The 24,690-nt window shown below is 42.6% G+C and overlaps 2 protein-coding genes across 2 annotated transcripts in view; both read right to left on the bottom strand.

The window, feature by feature from the left end:
* Positions 1 to 24,690, bottom strand: part of LOC309385057 (vomeronasal type-2 receptor 1-like) — a gene marked incomplete at its 3' end in the record, with an annotated part of 200,640 nt that overhangs the window by 88,596 nt on the left and 87,354 nt on the right. The window lies entirely within an intron of this gene.
* On the bottom strand, positions 5 to 12,272 carry LOC309384028 (uncharacterized protein; the record flags this gene model as incomplete). Its single annotated transcript, XM_081937186.1, has 5 exons — positions 11,897 to 12,272; positions 10,119 to 10,410; positions 6,949 to 7,167; positions 6,032 to 6,161; positions 5 to 132 (listed from the first exon to the last, which is right to left on the bottom strand). The coding sequence occupies exons 1-5, from the start codon at positions 12,124 to 12,126 to the stop codon at positions 5 to 7; spliced, it is 999 nt and encodes a 332-aa protein (XP_081793312.1). The 5' UTR covers positions 12,127 to 12,272.

Genomic DNA, 24,690 nt, shown 5'->3' with positions numbered 1-24,690 from the left:
CGTTTTAGCCCACCAGGGTTGGTCGGAGAAGAACGGAGAGTGGAAGGAGCGGAGCGGCTGTGAGCAGCTGAGGAGGAAGCCGGGAGGCAATGGCGGCGGTGCGCGCAGCGGCGCGAAGGCGCGAAATTTGAACTGTGTTGCGAAAAAAATGCAAAAAAATGGGAAAAAAGCAAGAGAATGGCACCAAAGAGAACAAGGTTCTCCCTACGACTCCAGAGAAGACAACGAGGCACTGGAGGCTCCGGAGAGGTGAGCAGATCAGGGAGACAGTCAGGAACGGCAAAGGGAGATGGCTGCAGCGTTGGAGGTGTGGAAAGAGCTGCAGCCAGGGACTCCTCTAGGACATTTGGCTGTAGCCTGGCTGCTCCCATGCTCTCAGGAACCTGGAGAACCTGGAGAATGTTCCTATAATTTTTGAGAGCTTCACCAAAATTGCAATGATTACTGAGGCGCCGGATGGGGACCAAGATGAATGTGTTGGGGAACCAGAAGTGAGGAGAGGAACTAAAATAATGGCTGGGGATGGCCTAGAACTTCAGAGGCCACTGGAGGCCCGTTTCAGGGCTATGGATGGGCCTGACTGATTGCCTAGATTAAAAACAGCTGGGCTCAGAATGCCCCCCCCCACCCACTAAGGATCCCACATCTGAAATTATATCTATCCTCAACCACCTTAGACTGTTTCCCATTTTTTATGACATCTCTGCCTTGCTCCACTTTGGGAATATTTGAACATTTCCCCCCCGCCCTCTTTCCAAGTACTATCTGGATACTAAAGCCTCCAGCTTTAGTATCCCATTAAGACCTTAGTCCTCCGGCTATTGACTTTTACTACCCGCACCCTTACCCAATTGGGCTTTAATATTCTATCAATTTATTCAAGGTTAGACCTGCTCCGCCTGCGGGAGGCCCCTCTCTCGCAGGTATGGCCCTTGGCTCTTACAAGGGCCTGCCTTGATGACGGGTTTGTGAACCCCGAGAGGTGGAAGAAACGGAAGCTGAGGGGATTTTTAGTCAAATGTTTTACATTGTTTTTAGGGGGTTCCAGGGAGGGGGGGTGGGTGGGTCAGACCAGGAGCGATGTGAGAGCCGGGCCTCCAGGTGTGGTCACGAGCAGAAGGGGCGGAAGGGAGGAGGAGGGGGAGGACACCATTCCTATACAGGGCTCTTTAATCCCAACGGTCGCAGGGAGGGGCAGATACGAGGACAGCTTAAGAACTTACAGTCGGTTGGGAGACCGTGGTTGCTGGTTACACCCGGTCGCTTGTACCAACCCCCGCGTTCTAGGTGGTCAAGAGTTACAGACCCAAGGCCTGAGGCTGTTGTTATGCAATGCGAGGTCCGTTGTTAACAAGGCCCCCCTCATTCACGATCTAATTTTAGAGGGGGAGCCGGACCTCGCGGGAATAACGGAGACCTGGTTGGGCCACGAGGGAGGTCTTCCCCTCGTCGAAATGTGCCCACCAGGCTACCGAGCATTTCACCAGCCCCGGGCCCAGGGAAGGGGAGGTGGGGTGGCAGCAATTATTCGGGAGGACTTAGAGCCGAGGGAGTCTACTGTGCCACAGACGTCCGGATGTGAATCCCTTGTTGTGAAATGGGGGCCTGGGAGACAGTTGGGCCTGCTGATAGTATACCTGGCTCCTCGCTATACATCAGCGGCCCTGCCCGAACTCCTCGAGCTGATCGCATCGGTGGCGGTTGAGACCCCCAAACTTTTAGTGATGGGGGATTTTAACCTGCCATCGATGGGAGAAGCATCAGAGGGGGTTCGGGAGTTCATGGCTTCCATGACAGCCATGGACCTGACTCAAATGATTCAGGGCCCGACACACGAGGGAGGACACACTCTGGACCTTGTTTTTGTCTCTGGCCAGTGGCTGAGTGATCTGGGAGGAGTGGACTTAACCATCACTCCCCTGTCATGGTCAGATCACTCACTCCTTCATCTTGACTTCCCTGGTGCTACCTCTCGCTGCAGGGAGGCGGAACCGGAAAGTTCCAGATGGTTCCGCCCCAGGCGCCTGATGGAACCTGATAGGTTCCAGACGGAGCTTGGGCCACCTCCTGTAACCTTGACCCGCCCCCGGGTAGAGGACCTGGTAGTTGCGTGGAATAATGCAACTGCCGGGGCCTTGAACCGGGTGGCGCCTTTGCGGCCTCTCCGGCGGCAACGATCCACCCTAGCCCCTTGGTTTACCGAGGAGCTAAGGGTGATGAAGTGCCGCAAGAGACGTCTAGAGAGTCGTTGGAGATCCTCTCGCTCCGAATTTGATCGAACACAGGCACGAGCCCATTTAAGGACGTACCTTGTGGCATTGAGAGTGGCCAAACGCCAATATTGTGCCACTCTCATTGCATCCGCGGAAAACCGCCCTGCCGCCCTGTTTCAGGTGTCCCGCTCCCTCTTGTTTCAGAGGCCGCGGGAGGCCCCCCTACAGGGCAGGGCAGAGGAATTTGGTAAATATCTGCAGGATAAAATCGCTCAAATCCGGAAAGATTGGGTTCCTGTCAGTGATCCAATGGAGACGTCCATGGCGAGTCTTGAGGTATCGATCTGGGAGGAGTTTGACTTGGTTGCCATCGAGGATTTGGACAGATTGCGTGGACGACTGCGACCCACCACATGTTTATTGGACCCGTGCCCCTCCTGGCTTGTACTGGCATCCTGGGAGGTTACACGAGACTGGCTCCTGGGCCTAGTGAATGCTTCGCTGAGCGAGGGGTCTCTCCCGGCCGCCTTGAAAGAGGCGGTGGTGAGACCCTTGCTCAAGAAGCCTTCCCTGGACCCTTTGGAGCTGGCCAATTATCGTCCTGTCTCCAACCTTCCCTTTTTGGCGAAGGTTGTAGAGAGTGTGGTGGCCTACCAGTTTCCACGACATCTGGAGGAAAATGATTATCTAGACCCGCGCCAGTCCGGCTTCCACCCCGGTCACAGCACGGAGACGGCCTTGGTCGCGTTGGTGGATGATCTCTGGAGGGCCAGAGATAGAGGTTGTTCCTCTATCCTGGTCCTATTAGACCTCTCGGCGGCTTTTGATACCATCGACCATGGTATCCTGCTGCGCCGGCTGGAGGGGTTGGGGGTCCGGGGCACCGTTTTGCGGTGGTTCGGCTCCTACCTTTCTGACCGGACGCAGCGTGTGTTGGCAGGAGAAGAGAGGTCGACCCTACGCCCCCTTACTTGTGGGGTGCCACAGGGGTCGGTCCTCTCGCCACTCCTGTTCAACACATATATGAAGCCGCTGGGTGAGATCATCCGTGGTTTCGGGGTGGGATACCATCTGTACGCTGATGATACTCAGCTGTACTTTTCCACCCCGAACCACCCCAACGAGGCCATCGAAGTGATGTCCCGGTGTGTGGAAGCCATACGTATCTGGATGGATGACAACCGACTCAAGCTCAACCCCTCCAAGACGGAGTGGCTGTGGGTACCAGCTCCCCGGTTCAGCCAATTAATTCCATCATTGGCCATTGGGGGCATTCAACTTGCCCCCGTGGAGCGGGCGCGCAATTTGGGCGTCCTCCTGGATGCCCGGCTGTCCATGGATGACCATGTGACAGCCGTGGCAAGGGGGGCGTTCCACCAGGTTCGCCTGGTGCGCCAATTGCGCCCCCTACTGGACCGGGACGCTTTACGCACAGTCACTCATGCGCTGGTGACGTCCCGCTTGGACTACTGTAACGCTCTCTACATGGGGCTTCCCTTGAAATGCACCCGGAGGCTACAGTTGGTCCAGAACGCAGCCGCACGGGTAATTATGGGGAGTACTAGGTACTCCCATGTGACACCGTTCCTGCGCGAGCTGCACTGGCTTCCTGTGGTCTATCGGGTGCGTTTCAAGGTTTTGATAATAATCTTTAAAGCGCTCCATGGCTCAGGACCTAGTTACTTGCGGGATCGTATTCTGCCCCATACATCCCTGCGACCACTCCGCTCGCACAGAGAGGGCCTCCTCCAGGTGCCGTCCACTAGACAGTGTCGGGGGGCGGCGCCTAGGAGTAGAGCCTTCTCTGTGGCGGGCCCAGCCCTGTGGAATGACCTCCCTCCGGATATTAGGAATACCTCTGACCTCCGCTCCTTTCGTATTAAGCTTAAGACCCACCTATTCCAAGCAGCTGGCCTGGCTCAACTTTGATCTAACCATATCGCTCCTGACGGGTTTTTACTGGGTATTTTAATTATATTTACTTATCTAGGGGTTTTTAAATACTGTATTTTAATTGTTTTATTTATCAGCCGACCTCCTCCTTGTGTATGTCTCGGTATATGTCTCTGCTATATGTTTGTTTTGTCCACATATTTATTTCATATGTTTCATTGTACGCCGCCCCGAGTCCTTCGGGAGAGGGTGCGGCTAAGAAATAAATATTTATTATTATTATTATTATTATCATTCCTAATGGAAAAAAACATTGGTTTGGTACTCATCATTTTTAGTACTCATCACGCCTCCTGGAACCAATTAATGATGAGTACCACTGTATTTCGTTTGTTTGTACATTATATTTTGATTATCTCTGGGTCAATTTCTCTGCTTTGTACTTCACTTCCAGTCTTTTTTATTTACAATACAATACAATAGTAGAGTTGGAAGGGACCTTGGAGGTCTTCTAGTCCAACCCCCTGCCTAGGCAGGAAACCCTATACCGTTTCAGACCAATAGCTATCCAACATCTTCTTAAAGACTTCCAGTGTTGGGGCATTCACAACTTCTGGAGGCAAGCTGTTCCACTGATTAATTGTTCTCACTGTCAGGAAATTCCTCCTGTGAGAACAATTAATCAGTGGAACAGCTTGCCTCCAGAAGTTGTGAATTTTATTTATTTATTTATTTATTTTTTGTAGGGAAGAGTTAAGAGATTGGAATGGGACAACTCACCCACAGCCAACTTTCTGTGGGACAACTTGCCATGGACAGCTCACCATTCAACAATTCAATTTAATTATTTTAAATAATTAAAAAAATATTTTAATTTTTGCCATTCACATTTCATTTTGTCCCTCCTTTGGCATCCTTTCTTTAATTATTCTATTTCACTATTTCTTTGATATTTCTCATCTCACTGTGAGTTGTCCTGTGATGAGTTGGCCATGGTGAGTTGGCCGTGGCCAGTTGTGGCCAGTTGTTGATGACCCTAGGAGATTTAGACAGACAGATCTTCTTTCTCAGATAAGTCTAATAATTTCCTGGAAAATAATAATTTTCTCGGAAGACAAAAGAAACACATCTGAAAAGCTTGAAGCACAAACTTCACTTCTTTGGGAAAAGACTGTTAATTTGTTTCCCCAATTTGATTTGACAACAAACAGACTAGTAGGGAACCAATGAATTCTGCCCTCAAATTACCCTGCATTGAATTCTAGTTGAGACTCTGGAAAGAGTGCAGAGAAGAGCAAAAAAGATGATTAGGGGAAAGGAGGCTAAAGCATAGGAAGAATGGTTGCTGGAATTGGGTATGTCTACTTTGATTGAAACAAGGACTAGGGGAGACATGGTAGCAGTCTTCCAATATCTCAGGGGCTGCCACAAAGAAGAGGGAGTCAAGCTATTCTCCAAGGCACCTGAGGGTAGAACAAGAAGCAACGGGTGGAAACTAATCAAGGAGAGAAGCAACTTAGAACTAAGGAGAAATTTCCTGACAGTTAGAACAATTAATCAGTGGAACAGCTTGCCTCCAGAAGTTGTGAATGCCCCAACACTGGAAGTCTTTAAGAAGATGTTGGATAAGCATTTGTCTGAAGTGGATTATGGTATACTGCTTAAGCAGGGGGTTGGACTAGAAGACCTCCAATGTCCCTTCCAATTATGTTATCCTATTCTATTCTAAATTGATGAGAGATGAGAAAGTGACCTGGGGAAAGGGAGAGGAGAGTTTAGATAAATAAACTGATAGGTTCTGCTCAAAAATATGAATACTTTGAACCATGTCAATCTTACCAAAATGACAAGAAAAGCAATAAATATTTTGATCTATTGAATGGATTGCTTAGTTCTGAAAGATCCACATTTAAGGTCTGCTTTACCTGTCTGATTAGAAATTGTCCCTTCTGGACAAGGGTTACATTGGTAGCAGCAAACCTGCTCTCCTTCTGGAACTTTTCTCATCTCTCCTGCCTGACACCTCTTCCTGCCACACCTGGCAAAGGGCACCTTCTGAAAGAGAAAGCAGAAATTCTTAAGATGACTAAGCGATTTGAAAGGGTTTATTTATTGCTCTCCACAATCCTATTTCCATATTCAGAATGTCTTCAAAAGAAGACAGTTCACCAGGGTCTACCAGAAGCCAAGAACAGCTCATGCAGGACTATGGCCAGTGCCACTCCTAATCCACAAATGGATGATGGCAATTGGAACTGGGACCTCCACATACAAAGGAAAGCTTGTAACGCTTCAGCTACAGCTAAGACAAAGAATTTTGAGGATCTGTTTCAACAGGAACAGTCCCTAGAAATCACTGTTTCTGTCTCTGATTACATTTTGAGCTTCAAGCATAAATTCTTCCAAATCTGAAACGTTTGTGCATTGATATAAGTCAGAATTCAAATATGTTACATGCAAAGCAGTTTTTATTCACCCAATAGCCATCATTATTTCCTGAGTCAATAGACCTGTTGTCCAGTTGATAGGATGTTCTGCATCCCCAGGAGAGAATGAATCTTTCCATGAAATTATATCTCCTTACAGTCAGGGGTGAAATTCAGCAGGTTCTGACAGGTTTTGGAGAACCGATAGCGGAAATTTTGAGTAGTTTGGAGAACCGGCAAATTCCACCTCTGGCTGGCCCCAGAGTAGGGAGGGAATGGGGATTTTACAGTATCCTTCCCCTGGAATGGGGTGGGAATGGAGATTTTGCAATATCCTTCCCCTGCCACGCCCACCAAGCCATGCTCACAGAACCAAAGGTATAAAAAAATGAATTTCACCACTGCTTCCAGCTCACCTTTGTGGCCCAGATGATTGCATCTTTGTTAATGGTGAAATCCTGGCCTGAGGGAGCCCTGGGATTGATTTCCCCAACTTTTATGGGGAAAAAAGATTGATTGGGGCAGAGAATCCAGTTGAGAAGATCATATTGAGCTGATCCCAATCCATTTTCTGAGAACGAGACTTCATCTCCAGCACTGTTGTTGAATTGGACCTTCCTCAAGTAGTAAAGAATCTGAAAGAAAAGAGACCTTCAGAAATTGGAATACTTTCCTGAAGGACATCCTGGCTTCTGTCATTCTGTGCTGGCCAACATATTAGGAGATATGTGTATGTCTAAGAAGCAAGAGTTGCCTTGGTGGAGATCTGAGTAATCAGGACTAACAACAAATATTTGACTCTTTCCTTAACAGTACAAAATTGTCCCTGTACACTGGTCATTTGTATGATGGTTTCTTCAAGTCCACTTTTACTGAAACCTAAACATGAAAATTGAAATGCATGCTACAAAATTCATTGTATGGTTTTATTCCTGGGATAATTGGCTATGTACATTTTTAAATGTTTACTTTGGACCAAGGACTTGGGAAATGATTAAATAATTTCTATCAGAACAGTGATAGAATTGGAACTGTTCCAATTTGACTGACTTTCCCTATCTGACAATCAGGTCTGACCGGAGTGTGTGACGGGGGAGGGGGGGAGGGCACGTGAAAGGAAGTGCCTGCCTTGATTTGTCACTTCTCTGCCCATAGAGGTTCAATGTCCAATGTTTAGCCTTTGTCTGACAAACGTCTGATGAATTTCAGACCAGGAACCCCAGTGGACCTGTTCAATTCTCCCCGTGTGTATTGAAGTTGTTTTCACACAATCAAAAGAGAAGCACTACAAATGGCAAACTGAACAAATGTGGTTTTATGCAATTTCTTTCTTTTTGTATATCCAAACTTTTTTGGATGCCCTATTTGGATATGCTGACATTTTCTGGATATACCACTTCTGCCACCATTTTGTCAGGGGTTCTGTTAAATATACCTAAGTGAGTGGGCTCCAAAATCCAAAAGAGCCAACGCAACCACGCAAGTCCCTTGGCATCCATACAAGCACTCAAGGGAGAATACTCACTGCCCACTACTCCATTCTTTCCCACTTCAGCTATAACTCTTTCACTATTCCTACAACTATTGCTTTTTGTGAGTCTTACTGCTGAAGAACAGTTTCTCTACCTGATTCAAGCTGCTTTATTTCCCCAGACAGTCATGCACCAACCACAACACCTAACCCTTAGCTGCCTCTCCACTCAGTTTTATAGCCACTGTCAGGGTTCCAAGTTCCAAGTAACAGACCCAATGTAATCAAAACTCTGAGGATTGGAGTTTCCTCAAAGTAAGACTTTATTAGGAATGTGATATTGGCACAGCTGGTGAAAACTTGACTCTGAAGGGCCTGAAGTTTTCCCCACTCAAATCAAACCCCAAAGTTCTTGCCCCCAGGTCACACGTCCATCACGTAGTTCAGATTACAGTCCAAACTCCAGCTGGCTTTAATCCAGGCATTTCCAGCACCTGGTGAGAAGATCCTTGGCTCCCACGGGAAAGAATGCTGTTTTGGCTACACATCCCACAGCTTTCTATCTCCCCCCTCACAACACAACAGCAGCAACCGGCCTCATTGTGGCAGCCCTAAAGATGCTGCAAAATAGCTTCTGGGCTGATGGCCACCAGTTGCTCTGCTGGTTAGGGAGAGACCTTTAAAAGCTGTTATAGGCAATCTGCCTTCTCATAATAACTTCTCATAGTACAGATATTTAATCAGTAATTCAAGAAATCCATATAGGAAGGGCCTGGGGACTGGATAAAAGCCATAGAAATTACCTGCCAAGACTGGAGATTTGAGATCTTCTTTCCAAACTTATTCACAATTTGTTGGGTTACTGATCCATATCTTGCATGCAACGCATGCGCCACAGCATAAATGGCATTATAGATATTATAACTTTCACCTGTCATGCTGGTCTCAAAGATGTAAGCCGGCACATTCTCTAAATTCTCCTTTCCCGAGCATGTTTTTTTCCCCCTTTTAGGGCTCTCTCCTGGTTTGTGAATCATGCAGCCAAAGAGCCTTTCCCACCATGGAGACAGGAAAAGATCCCCTCGTGGGTTCAAAGGGTCTAAAGACAGGAGGAAGTGGCTGAATTCGGAGACATCTCCAGTGTGATGCCTAAAATGCAAAGCCCCATGGAAGGGCTTTAGAAGTTGCAATATGTTTTTAGATCCCACCACATTCAGTTTCCAATGGGAAGTCAGGATCCAAACTTTCTGAAATGGTGTGTTTCTCATGACTTCATGGCCATACACAGCCACCTGCACGTTTGCACTGCTACTGGAATCTCCAAACAGAATAATCACTTCAGCTTTAGACCAAGTCTTGAAGACATGAAGCAATTTTGACTGTGTAGTAGCAAAGATGTTGGATTTCAACTTTTCAGTGAAGGCCAGGCAGATCTCCTTCTCCTTGAGCATTGGCACCAGAGACGAGATGAAATGTTCTCCCTGGTCATCTTCAGGGGCCAGAAGCCCAACCCAGTTCCACTGGAAATGCAGGAGCAGCTGGACTAAGCCCACATACTGAGGAAATTCACTGGGGTTAATCCGGAAGAAGGAAGGATGAACTGTGCTGTCTTCATGTGAGAACTTAAAGTCAACACCAAGCTGAAAGTGTTTAGGGAGATTTAAGGGGAAATCACTGTGTCCTGTCTTGCCCCATGAGTCAGGTTCAATGATTTTGTGAGTTTTAGGTTGTTCCTTTCTAAGGAAGAACCACAAGTTACATATTTTGTCTAGTTGTGACATGACAGAAGTCTAGGGAACAAATGCATTCAAATTGACTCAAATCAATCTGGCTGAATCAAATTCATTTAAAAAGTTTCACTTTTATGAAGAATAATTTAGGAAAGAATTCCTGTTGTCAAGTGCAGCATTTCAAAAACATATCAGTACCTTTTGGGGTTAAATAAAAATATGTCTTGACAAATAAAGTACAAAAATGAATTCAACTATGGTGTAGATTTGTCTGAGTCACGTACTCTTCAAATATCCACCCCAATGCTTTTGTTTTTATTGTTGGCTTCTGTGTCTGTTTCTGTTGTTTGTCTACACTAAATTGCATCCAATGGAGCCTCCTTACCTTTGGGACTTTGAAGATGCTGAAGATGGAGGCCATCAGCCTTGAGGATTTGGAGTTGAGACCTCCAACGACAGAGAGCAGAGGGTCCTGCCTGTCACATTTGAAACCTGGAATCATTTTCCTTCGAGTGGAGAGCAGGGAGAGGCTGGTTGAGGAAATTGACATCTCAATCTGGAAATTGCTGTAGATATTGAAGCCAAGGGTGATGTTGGGCAGCAGAACCAAATCCTTGTTGATCTCGGAGACTGCAAAGACTAAGGCCATGAAGTGCTGATAGTTCTTGGCTATAAATCTACAGTAGGGAAGAAAAATACCCACGAGAGAAAGCATTACAGGGAAGTGTGTTTACTAGCAGAGGTTGCCTTTTGAATGTACTATGGAGCAGGAAGCCTTCAATTGATTGAACTTGCCTGATTTTTACACAAAGGTCCTTGATTGAACTTGGATGGTTTTGTGAAAACTCAAAAAAGAAACCAGTCTATATCCCAGACCATTTTATACCCCTGTGTCATTCCTCACTTCTTTATTTTGCCTCTGTGTTGGCAAGAAGGACTAGGGGTGCCATGATAGTAGTATTCCAGGATTTGAGGGGCTGCCACAAAGAGGAGGGGCTCAACTTATTTTCCAAAGCTCCAAAAGGTAAGACAAGAAACAATGGATGGGAACTAATCAAGGAGAGAAGCAACCTGGAATTAAGGAGATACTTTCTAACAGTGAGGACTATTAACCAGTGGAACGGAAGTTGCCTTCAGACGTTGTGGGTGCTCCATCACTGGAGGTTTTTAAGAGGAGACTGGACAGCCACATGTCTGAAATGGGGGAGGGTCCTGCTTGTGCAGGGGGCTGGACTAGAAGACCTTCAAGGTCCTTTCCGGTTCTATTCTGAGTAATCCTTCCCAATTGTTGAACATCCAAACCAATGCCGAGCACAAACTGGAGTTGCAGCATAAATTTCCTGAAAGCCATTATTCATGAGCTGATTCCAAAAACTGAGTTTTGTCCTTTTTTTCACATTGGAAAAGAATTGAGCTTTCATTTTACTTTTCCAGTGGATTTTTAATCTATTATTATAAGTATTATTTTTAAAGTAATATTATAAGTCAATTTTTTAAGGAAACCAGCATAATTTCTAAGCTGTTGTCCTGCCTCACTTTTTACCTGATTTATCATCGTTCCATTGTAGAGTTCTGGAAAGATTGAGAATTATATCCCTATTTTATGAACTTGGCAGGCTATAGAGAAAATCACAAAGATTTGAAGTATGCTAGGATAGAATAAAAGCAGGAGAAAAAGCAGTGGATAGAAACTAATCCAGGAGAGAAGCAGCCTAGAACTAAGGAGGAATTTCCTGACAGAACAATTAATCATTGAAATGACTTTCCTCCAGAAGTTGTAGAGACTCCAATACAGGGAGGTTTTAAGAAGAGATTGGACGACCATTAGTCTGAAATGGTATTGGGCTTTCTGCCTGGGTAGGGGGTTGGACTAGAAGACCTCCAAGATCCCTTCCAACTCTGTTATTCTGTTATTCTGCTAACTGAGTTGGGAGGGAGCCTTGGAGGTCTTCTAGCCCAACCCACTGCACAAACAAGGGACCCTACACTATTCCAGACAAGTGGCTGTCCAGTCTCTCCTTAAACCCCTCCAGTGATGGAGGCTCTTAAGGATATTCATGGAGGACATTAGAAACATCCCCAGAACAAGGATTTCTGAAAGTAGGCCCTGAGTCCAAAACAAAGAGTTATTTATATATTTTCTCTCCATATAAAAAAACTTACACAAGTTGAAGATGAAGCAAAGTTGGCCTTTTTTGAAAGTCTGGGATGTTGGATGAAATCATGGTTGTCAGAAGAAAATTCCCACCAATAATGAGTTCACCAGACCTGTAATAGTTCAATTTTTCCTGTATCTGGAAAGGGGTTGTCAGCACACATTCAGCCGGTATCCTCTTAGCAGCAGGTGGGGCCAGGATCCAGAAGAGCATCAGCAAGAGAAGAAGCCCAGTCATTATTGTCACTTTCCCTCCTAGATCAGAAATCCAGGTTTGTGCAGAAACTGAATTGCAGATAGCACTGAAAATCTTACAAAAGCTTTAGCACAATGGATGCTGGCTATGCCACCTGGGTGGCCTCAGGACAAATTTATATCAACCATTTTTCCTCTTATCTCTGTTTGGGCTGCGACCAATGAGAAAACTGAGGCCAGCTGAGTCTGGTCAAACCCAGGAATTGGCTGTTTGCAAGACATGCTAAGATTACCTGTCCTGCTCCCACTTTAAGAACTTAGAGCATATTGTTTAAAGCAGGTTTTATCTTTGAAGGTTTGTGGGGGTAGAAATCCACAGGGGATACATTAAGAATTATTGCTCTTATGATAATTGCAAGGAAAAGCAATTGTCCTCCCTATTTAGCACTAGGTTGTTTTTTTTTAACACACCAGAAGGGGAAAATTATGTATGTGTCTCTTGTTGTCAATTCACAGAACAACTTTACTTTAGAGACAAGGTGAAATTGGGTTTTGGGCCTACAGAAAACTGAGCAACTACATGCAAGATGGAGTTTGGCCTGGGTGTTAATGGGGATGGTGGCACGTGACAATCAGTTCTTCCCCACTATGTGCGAATAATCGTATCAATTTTCAATGGGAAAACTGTCTTATTTACAACTACATGGCAGGGAAAGGAATTAAAAACTAACTTCTCACATAGATCATAAAAATAGGTAGGAAGATCTCCCAAGATGTCAGGCTAATATGAATTATATAGTGTTGTCTAACAACTAGTTGGAGCCAGAAAATGGAGTCTTCTATGTTTGTCTTGTGAAGTACTCATGGTAAACCGTTGAACTGGCTGAGATAATAGGAATGAGTATTTCATTTTATGTGATTCTCTCCATTCTCTGAAGGTCTTTCCATTCAGTGTTGGTTGGACCCCAAATCCTTCATGTTTTTCATTTCGAGGCCATGTATCATCCATATCCTGAGGACGTTCAATTGTACAACCAGTGTTTGACCACTCAATGCTGTCAATGTTTTTGTTTTCAGGGCTGAAGACCATTGGATGGGGAGGAACAGTCTCGATTTTAATCCTAGTAAAGTCAAGCACCTATGGATGGTTGCAGAGGTGGCATTCAGCCGGTTCAGACCAGTTTGGGTGAACTGGGAGCAGGGATTTTGAGTAGTTTGGAGAGCCGGCCAATACCACTTCTGGCTGGCCCCACCCTCCCGCCTCCATTGTTCCCTGCCCTATATTCCCTTGTTTTTTTTTTAGCTCAGCTGATTCGCATGGCAGAGTGGATTGTCATGCCTCATCTGAGCTTAAACAGCTCAGCTCACAAGCGCTGACACTGAGATTGGTCACGTGTGCAAAGCACGCTCTCATGGAACCAGTAGGAAAAGATTTGGAATCCCACCGCTGGATGGTTGGTTTTTTCAGTTCCCTCTTTGGTCAAGAAGAGACTGAAGAGTCACTTGTCAGAAATGAAACAGGATCACCTGCTTGAGCAGGTGTTGGACTGGATGACTTACCAGGTCTTACTCTGTCATTCTCAGGACATAAATGTCATTATATGACATTTTGCCTCAGGACATTATGGAAACAAACACATATTCTCAAAACCACTGAAACGGAATCAAACATGGAAATTCTAAGATATTTAATTAAAAGGAATAAAACGAGAAAATATCCTTGAAATAATGAACACATCTTTAACACCAAGCTTTATTTTTACTCAGGGCACTGGACTTCACTGGGGACAATTGGAAGACAAGAGATGGAAAACACTGCATGATTGCTTTTGAAAACGGGAACATTTATTTATTTGTTTACTTATGTATTTCTATTATTTACTTATTTATTTATATTATATTATTTATTGGATGTTTCAATTTCAATATCTGCCCAACTCAGCCAAGTGACTCTTACTATTACCAGTTATAGCATTATTAAATTGATGTGTTCCTTCTTCTCTGTCTTGTTTTAGAAATGTCATCAGATACAAAACATGCCTCAAAAATGTTTCCCATTCATGCATTAGTTAGAAATTTTTGTTTCTTGCTATATTTTCTCTACAATTTGGTCCTCAGCAGAATAATGTAGCATTTGGGGAAAGAGATACAAGCCAAGAGAGAAGCTCCAGAGGCCAAAAGATCTCCACGGCCACCATGGACATCCCTTTGGTGCTCAGATAGGTAGGGAGGAAGGTGATCCAAACACTGCAAAAGACCAGCATGCTAAAAGTAATGAACTTGGTTTCATTAAAACTGTCAGAAAACTTCCTTTTAAGATATAAAGTGGAAGAAGAAGCTGTAAAAGAGACAATGATAATCTGGGCCAGAAACTTTGGAAATAACATAGAATTAGAAGACTGGGACAAATTGTGGGAAAGAAACTATAAGCTCATGATGGCAGTAAGCTATAAGGAGAATTTATATAAAATGTTCTACTGATGGCACTTATCACCAGCAAGATTGGCCAAGATGTTCCCAAACCTATATTTTGAATGTTGGAGATGTAGACATAAATCTGGAATGTTCTATCATATGTGGTGGATATGCCAAAAATATTTGCCATGTCTGGACTAGACATACCCAGGTGCTTTGGAGAATAGTTTGACTCCATCTTCTTTGTGGCAACCCCTGAGATGTTAGAACACTGTTATCATGTCTCCATTAATCCTTCTTTTCATTAAACTAGACATACCCAATTCCAGCAACCATTCTTCATATGTTTTAGCCTCCATTCCCCTAATCATCCTTGTTGCTCTTCTCTGAACTTTTTTTAGGGTCTCCACATCTTTTTTCACATTTTTTTCCCCTTGGAGAAGATGGAGTTTAATAAACGTTGCAGTGAGCCTTGATTAAAGTATTTTAAATCCTGAATTTTGATTCAACATGGGTGCAATTCCAGATGCTGGTTATTAAAATGCATACATGTCAAGGGACTGAAATTATTTGCAATATCACCTCTGACTGAGAGACCCTTCTAGGATAACCATTATGCTTTCATTGACTATGCAAACTCTATGGGGTTGCAGCTGTCAAAGAGCACACATTACATGGTACAAGGAGTAGTTAAAACAATGCGTACACTGCTGACATTATTTTCTCATCTTAAGTAGAAAATCCAACACATTGATGAGGAAGCACAGCAGCATTTGATGGGTCATTGAGAATTTAAATTCTACCAGTAAAAAACAAACAAACAGGGAATTCTACAAAGTAACAGGAGACTATGGAAACAAACATATGGAACCAAATCCTTTAAAACATGAAAATTGTAAAATATTTAATGAAAAGCAATAAAATGAGAAAATATCCTGCTTGAAATATTGCTTTGTTTCTACATAGAATGCTGGCTTCCTTGTGAGACAACTGGAAGACAAGAGATGAAAAAACATTGCTTGATTGTTGCTGAAAACAGGAAATCCTATTGATTGATTGATTCAATTTCAAAATGCACCCAATTCAACCAAGTGACCCTCATTTGAACTTGATAAGGGATTATTTAATAAACATGCTCCTCCTTCTCTGTCATGTTTTAGAAGTATTGCCAGATACTAAAATTGATAAATGTTTCCTATGCATGCATTAATTAAAGATTTTTGTTCCTTATCATATTTTCCCTACAATTAAGATGAGGCCTGAATAGGATAATGTAGCATTTGGGGGAAAAGATACAAGCCATGAGACCAGACCCAGAGGCCAAGATGGAGAAGATCTCCACGGCCACCATGGACTTCCCTTTGATGCTCAGGTAGGTGGGGAGGAAACTGATGCAAACACTGCAAAAGACCCCGGGAGAGAACAAATCTTTCCCTGTCTTTGACTGAACAAGCCTTTCCCTGAATTCAGAACATTTCTATCTAGCCCACCTTTCTGGGCCAAATGATTGCATCAGAGTTGATGGTCAAATCCTGGCCTGGGGGAGCTCCGAAATCTATTTGCCCAACTTTCATGGAGACAAAAGATTGATTGGGGAGGAAAATCCAGTTGAGAAGATCATACTGAACTGATCCCAGTCCATCTTCTGAGAAAAAGATTTCCTTTCCAACACTGTTGTTGAACCGGACATTCTTCAAATAGGCAAGAAGTTCTAAGTTCCTTAGAAAGTGGAGCAAGTAGCAATGAGACATCCTGGCTTGTATCATTCTCGGGTGACCATCATTTTAGAAGATAACTAGCTGATAACCCAGTGTTGCCTAGGTATTTATTTATAGGGGGAAAATGTCTGGACCAAATGTAATTTCTAATGTTGGATTTTCCCCCTTACCAGAGGGAGCCCCTTGTGGAGTACTGTGAAGCAATTACCATGGCAACTCCACTGTGCTGCACATTAGAAGCCATTTTAAGGCACAACATGCTGCATCTTAACCGAACACACACCCTTGGGGGTTTAGGGGTGTCCTGCCCCCACAGTATTTGTTTCCAGAGAGTAATTCATCTGTGTACCAAGTTTGGTTGAAATTGCGTGAGGCGTTCCAGAGTTATGTTGAAATATACACACCCACAGCCATTTTTATATATACGTATATAAAAGATTACAAATATTTAAAGCTAGGCATGGTTGGTGGATATCTGAGTGATCAGGAGCAGCATCAAATCAGAAGAATCTATTCATGGGGCATGAGAGATTGACCCCCAACACCCTAAGATATTTTGTCATCTAGTGTTTTTATCATGGCTTCTTTAATAAATGTTTAATAGAATACACATATTTCACAGAGTACACAAATGTTTAATAGAATACACATATGTAGGCCATATAAAAAAACCGAGGAAGGAAAAACACATTTGAAACTGTGCTAGCCTAAAACAAAGTTGAGATAATGTTAACTTGGACAGAAAAGCATAGTAGAAAACTCAAAGAAAAGCTTTTTATTGTATGGTATCATAATGAGACCAAGTTTGTATTGTGGTGACCAGTTGTGATCATCAAAATAAAAAAAAAGATTTTGAGATTCTGGAAAGCATGCAGAGAAGATCCACAGAGATGATTAGGGGCCTGGATGCTAAAATGTATGAAGAACGGTTACAGGAATTGATTTATGTCTAGTCTATTGAAGAGTAGGACTATGGGAGGGGCATGATATCATTGTTCTAATATTTGAGGGGCTCCTACAAAGACAAGGGCAGCAAACTATTTCCCAAAGCAGCAAGATGAGAAACAATGGTTGGAAACTAACAAGGAGAGAAGCAACTTAGAACAAAGGAGAAATGTCCTAATGGTGAGAGCAATTAACCAATGGAACAGCTTGCCTTTCTCCTTTGTCACTAAGCCATAAAATTTTAATCCAAGAGCAGCTATGAAAAAATAAACCTCAATAAAATCTGGGATTTGTTATTCCAAACAGCCTCAAATATGGCTAGGCAAATTTAAACCACATACACATTTTCCCTGTAATGTTCCCAATGTTTTCTTTACTATAGATTCCTACCCAAGAAGTACCAGCAGTTCCTGGCCTTAGTGTTCTCCTATCCACTTAGCAATAGATTTTATCTACATACCAGAATGGGAAAAACATGTTTGTGTCTTTTGTTGTTAATCCCTAATGCAGATAGACTTGAGAGTCAAGGTGAAACTGAACCCCTGGAAACAAGATGGAGTTTGGCTTGAGGCATAGTTTTTAGGATAGTATTGAGTCCTAATAGGGCATTGTGGCACAGGACAATTGGTTGAATTCTAGTAAATTTGAAAAATCATTCCAAAGTTTATGCCAAATAACTGGTTTACTTATACTTGTTAGCGGGTGAAATTATAAATTACTTACTCCCATAGAAGAAGGTAGATTGGAAGAACTCTCCAGATTTTATGCTAATTTAATAGAGTAACAGCGATAGAGTTGGAAGGGACCTTGGAGGTCATCTCATCCAACCCCTTATTCTTGTAGGAGACCTATACTATTTCTGATGGATTGCTCTCCAGACTCTTGGCATATTAAGAGTTGGAAGTGACCTTGTGGGTCATCGACTCCAATCCCCTGCCCAATTAGGAGACCTTACCCCATTTCTGACAGATGGCAGTCCAGTCTCTTCTTGAAAGCCTCCAGTCATGAAGGTCCCACATCCTCTGAAGGCAACTTCTCTTCCATTGCTTGATTGTTGATTGCTGTCCTTAAAAGGCTTTAGCAAATTGTTCCATTGGTTAATTGTTAAGTAATTTGTCCTTAGTTCTAACTTGCTTCTAGTTTCCATCCATTGTTTCTTGTCCTCCCTTCTGGTACTTTAGTAAATAATTTGCCCCCCTCTTCCTTGCCCTTCAAGTATTGGAAGACTGCTATCATGTCATCCCGGGTTCTTCCTTTCACTAGACCAGGTATACCTCCAGTTATCCCCTGATCATCTTTGTTGGTTTTTCCAGAACATTTTCAAAAATTGGGCAACCAAATACAAAAAAGATGTTGAGACTTTGGAAAGAGTTTCAACTAGTTTCAACTAATTTAAAATTAGTTTAAAATAACTTAAACTATTTGGAGCCATAAAAAGTGTTCTGCTATATTTTGAAGTCGAAGCAATGCTGTGAAGGTTTTGTCTTAGTGCCTGAAGATTGTTGGATATGAAGAAACTCTCATATTTAATCCCAGCAAAAACCCAAACAAGGGATCTGTGGAAGCTTGGTCCTCCCAATATTGGGACATAGCCAGTTTTAAAATAAACAGAAAGAAACATGCTGGTTTTAAAAAGGGCTAAGGATTATGAAATTTTAGCATAGAATAGAATAGAATAGAATAGAATAACAGAATTGGAAGGGACCTTGGAGGTCTTCTAGTCCAACCTCCTGCCTTGGCAGGAAACCCTGCATTACTAAAAAAACTAAAGCCATCTCTATCTATTGGCCCTAAAGGATTATGTTCCTACTTCTTAAAAAAACTGCCATAGCTGAACCTCTATGCACAATCTGTGAGGTGTCTTTCAGAACCAGCTCCTTGCCTGACCTATGATAATTAGCTAAGGTCATACCTATCTTTTAAAAGGGAGACCCTAGTCTAGTAGAGAATTACAGAGCAATCTCCTTGTGCTGCGTCACCTGTAAAGTCATGGAATCAATCCTAAACCAATCCATCACCCTCCATCTAGGGACAAAAAAACCCTGCTCTCTAACAAGCCATTTCGTTTCAGAAAACAATTGTCCTGTAATCTGCAATTCCTACAGAAACATTTGGACTGCACATCTTGACCAGGGTAAAACAATAGATACAATTTACATAGACTTCTGCAAAGCCTTTGATTCAGTGGTGCACAGCAAATTACTGTTAAAACTAAGTTCTTACGACATTTCTGTATCCCTACACAAATGGATATCTGCATACCTGACAAATAGGCAGCAAGTAGTCAAAATAGGGAGGGCCCTAACAAATCTGGCACAAGTTAACAAAATAGAATAGAAAAAATAGAATAGAATAACAGAATTGGAAGGGACCTTGGAGGTCTTCTAATCGAACCCCCTGCCTAGGCAGGAAACCCTATACAGTTTCAGACAAATGGCTATCCAACATCTTCTTAAAAACTTCCAGTGTTAGAGCATTCACAACTCCTGGAGGGAAGTTGTTCCACTGATTAATTGTTCTAACTGTTGGGAAATTTCTCCTCAGTTCTAAGTTGCTCCTCTCCTTGATTAGTTTCCACCCATTGCTTCTTGTTATACACCCAGGTGCTTTGGAGAATAGTTTGACTCCATCTTCTTTGTGGCAACCCCTGAGATGTTAGAACACTGTTATCATGTCTCCATTAATCCTTCTTTTCATTAAACTAGACATACCCAGTTCCTGCAACTGTTCTTCATATGTTTTAGACTCCAGTCCCCTAATCATCTTTGTTGCTGTTCTCTGCACTCTTTCCAGAGTCTCCACATCTTTTTTACACCATGGTGACCAAAACTGAATGCAGTATTCCAAGTGTGGCCTTACCAAGGCATTATAAAGTGGTATTAACCCTTCACGTGATCTTGATTCTCTCCCTCTGTTGATGCAGCCTAGAACTATGTTGACTTTTTTGGCAACTGCTGCACACGGCTGACTCATATTTAAACGGTTGTCCACTAGGATACCAAGATCAAAAAGGCAGCATTCTATGACCCACACTCTTTTTCTTTACATCCATGACATATGCGGTCATATTAAAAGCAGCTTCATCCTCTTCACTGGTGACGTAAAATTATACAACACCACTGACAACAACACTACTCCACAAAGTGACCTTGACCATGTGTCTGAATGGTTGCGAGACTGGCAACTCCAAATCTCAACCAATAAATGCTCTGTCCTACACACTGGCAATAAAAATCAGAACACCAAATGCAAACTGGGTGGATACAACCTCGTAGATGACCCTCATTCTGTCAAGGACCTAGGAGTACTCATCTCAAGTGATGTAAGCCCCAGAACCCACTGTAACAGCATTGCCAAAAAGGCATTAAGAGTTGTTAACCTAATTTTGCAAAGCTTCTTCTCCAGTAACATTATATTGCTAACTAGGGCATACAAAACCTTTGCCAGCCCAATTCTTGAATACGGTTCAATTGCCTGGAATCCACAATGTATATCGGACATTAACATGATTGAGCGGGTACAGAGGTACTTCATAAGAAGAGTATTCCACTCCTCTACTCACAATATAATTCCCTAAGCCACCAGGCTTGAAATTTTGGGCTTGGACAATCTGGAATTGTGCCACCTGTGGTATGATCTAAGCACAGTAGACACAATTGTCTACTACATTGTCTTGCCTGTCAATGACTTCTTCAGCTTCAACCGCAATAATACATGGGCAAACAATTGATACAAACTCAAGGTAAACCATTCCAAACTTGATTGCAAAAAATACGACTTTAGCAACAGAGTGGTCAACGCCTGGAATGCTCTACCTGACTCCATAGTTGCACCCTCTGACACTCACAGCTTCAACCTTAAACTGTCTACTGTGGCCCTCACCCCATTCCTAAGAGGTCCCTAAAGGGGGCATGCACCAGCGTACCTACAATTCCTGTCCTACTGTCCCCATTGATTTGTATTCACCTCTTTCATTCATGTCCATGTTTATATTAATACCTGCTATCTTGTACATGTTTGACAAACTAATAAAATACAAAAAAATAGGCAGCAAAGTTGGATTTGAGTCAGTAAAAAATAATTTGAAAATGCTAACGAGGTCTGTAAAATATTGTTGAAACTGAATCTGGAAAACAATTACGTTAAACAATGTGTGATTTATCGGACAAGGAACTTTGAATATAACAATGGTAGAGAAATGGAAAAATAGGCAGAAAAATGGTTTAAAATTTGCATTGAAATATTATTTGACATAAAACATTCATAAATATGTATTGTTGGTATCTAAGAGCTGATATACTGTTATACATACATACATACAAGTTTAGCTAATGGTTGCTGATTAAGAGATTGTGATTAGTCAATTCACTTGATTTCAATTTAATGGCGAAACCATGCCCTCATTTCATCTCATTTGTTTAGAAATCAGATCAAACATACAGACAAAAATCAAATTTAAAGTCCAAAAATCAAAATAAAATTCACAATTCCCACATCAATCAGAGGTTCTTGTGCCTCATTATATTCTCTTTACAATTCAGATCAGGCCTCAGTAGAATAATGTAGCATTTGGGGAAAAAGATGCAAGCCAAGAGACCAGCCCCAGAGGCCAAGATGGAGAAGATCTCCACAGCCACCATGGACTTCCCTTTAGTGCTCAGGTAGGTGGGGAGGAATGAGATCCAAACACTGCAAAAGACCAGCATGCTGAAAGTAATGAACTTGGCTTCATTAAAGCTGTCAGGCAATTTCCTGGCCAGAAAAGCCACCATGAAACTGACAAAGGCCAAAAAACCCAGGTAGGAAAGGACAGTGTAAAACATCAAATCTGAGCCTTCCTTGCATTCCAAGACAGCCTCTCCTACTAAGGAGTGGAAGTCAAAGTTGGGAAATGGGGGAGAAGTTAGCAGCCAGGTGGCACAAAGAATTGCTTGGATTAGGGGACAGGCAAAGACAATGGAGTTGGTGAGAGGTTTTCCTAAGAGTTTCCTTGACTTGTTCCCTGGTTTTGTGGCCATGAAGGCCAAGACCACCATGACTGTTTTTGCCAACACAGAGGAAACTGCAAGTGAAAAGAGAATGGCAAAGGCAGTTTGTCGGAAGAGACAAGTGAGCTTCCCAGGATGACCAATGAAGAAAAAGGAGCAAAGGAAGCAGAGCAGGAGGGAGACCAGGAGGATGTAGGTGAGATTTCGGTTGTTAGCCTTGACTATCGGTGTGTCATGATGTTTACGGAAAATCACCAGTACTGCAGATGTAATCAGAGAAAGGAAAAGAGCTAGAGAAGTCAAAGTGTATCCCAGGGTCTCTTGATAGCTGAGGAAGTGGATCTTCTTTGCAATGCATTGGTCCTTCTCCTTATTGGGATACTGGTCTTCTGGGCAGGGGTCACAGAGGGCTGCATCTGAAAATAAGAATTTTTGTGTAAGGATTTTAGCATCATCTGCCATGATCATTATGCCTCTGCAAGGATTGACATAACTGTCTCCTTTTTGCTCTGGCCAACCCACTAATGATATTGGTAGTGATACAGTGTAATTGATGGTGCATCAAAAAAAAACCCATCCTTCATTCAGGATGATTCTAGGGCAAGGTAAGCCAGAGAATAGAATCTGTTCAGTTCCAACTGGCCTGGTCAATTTTTGTGAGAAAGAAAAGGCCATCTCCTGTCATTGCTAAAATATGACTGCTGTGGCTTTCAGTGTGAGAGACGTTGCAAACTCTTCTTTTCCACTTTAAACTGGAACTCCAAGAAGATGAATGGATCTATCAGCCAGGAATCCTGTATTTTATGTGTGCACATTGTTTATTGGCTTAGGTCTAGGCTGAGGTAGGGATAAATGCATCATCAGTCTTTTTTTAATTTTTATGTTTAACCACTTACACACATCAACAAAGATAGACATGTAACTAAAAACAACACAGGAACTAAACGTTACATCTTAAAGCAGATACCGTATTTTTGGAGTATAAGATGCACCATTTTCCCTCTAAAAAGAGGTTAAAAATCTGGGTGCATCTTATACACTGAATACAGCATTTTTGACTTCCTCAAACCCCACCCCCTTTGCAAAAATTGCCATTTATAGCCTTTAGGAGGCTGGGGAGGGCAAAAATGTGTGAAAAATGGGCCATGTTGTGCTCATTTTTGCCCCCTCCAGCCCCCAGGAAAAACAATAAAAAAACAGCTCCTTTTTGTTTGTTTTGGGGGGCTCCCAGCCCCCAGGAGCACTTTACAAGCCTCCCAAAGGCTATGCATGTCACTTTTTCTTACAATACACGGGGCCGTTTTCACGAGAAATGGGCTGTTTTTAGGAGGTCTGCAGACTGCAAAAACTTTTTTTAAAATTTGCCTCTTTAAAATCTTGGTGCGTCTTATACTCCAATGCGTCTTATATTCCAAAAATATGATACATATCAGTGAATCTTTACAGTTATTGTTTCCCCTCCTATACATTCCAAATTTTACGTTTGTGGTTTCTTACTCATTTTTGTGTACAATTTCTTAATTATTCATTTTTAACCATTTATATCAGATTCTCATACTACCTACATTGTATTGTATATACTTTTCTTACATTGATATATCTTAACTTATTTTCCTACCCCCCATTTTATCTCTATATCCTAATTACTCTACTATACCTTAATTTTACAGTTCCTAATTTCTTGTTTCTATTCTCTAGCCATTTGTACCATTTTTCCCAAACTAAATAACATTCTGACTCCTCCTTTCCTTGTATTTCCTTTGTCAATTTGTCCATCTCCGTACATTCTAAGATCTTCCTTACCTCCTTGTCTTTTTTCGGTACTATATTGTTTTTCCATTTCTGTGCATATGATATTCTGGCCACAGTTGTAATATGTAGGATTAGGTATAATATTTCTCTACTGTACTGTGTTGTGGTTAAACCTAATAAAAATAGTTCTGGTTTCCAATCAATGCAGTTCCCGTTATTTCCTCAAGCCACTTTTTAATTTTGGTCCAGTATTTTTTGGCTGCCTCGCATATCCACCATGTGTGATAGTAAGTCAGTAAGAGAGGGCTGGGCTGAGGTTGGGATGAAATGCATCATCAGTCTTGAGTCCCTTCACACCCACAAGAGATCTAAATCCAGCCCACCTTGAATTCCATTGACTCTTATCCACCACCAATTCACTTTGACTGCTAGTAGTTCAGATTCTTGAATGGAATTTAAGATTAAAATAATCCTTTAAATTTATTTGAAATTCCTCAAATTTCTGATTTCCTCATTCTTGATAGGGTTAGGGTTAAGGAGACAGAAAATGCTAACAGAAGAAGGATCCCTAAAGAATGTGTGCTAAACCTTGACTCTCAGAAGCCATTCTTTCAGAGATTTGGCAAAAGTTTTTCCTGATGAGATATGACAATAGGTAATAGACAATAGGTATAGGGTTTCCTGCCTAGGCAGGGGGTTGCACTAGAAGACCTCCAAGGTCCCTTCCAACTCGTATTGTATTGTATTGTATTTGTATTATTTGCATTATTGGTATTATTTGCATTATTG

The sequence above is a fragment of the Natrix helvetica genome (genome assembly GCF_964273705.1).
Source record: "Natrix helvetica genome assembly, chromosome: 1".
Classification (NCBI taxonomy): Eukaryota; Metazoa; Chordata; class Lepidosauria; order Squamata; family Natricidae; genus Natrix; species Natrix helvetica.
This window is presented reverse-complemented; position numbering and strand designations above follow the sequence as displayed.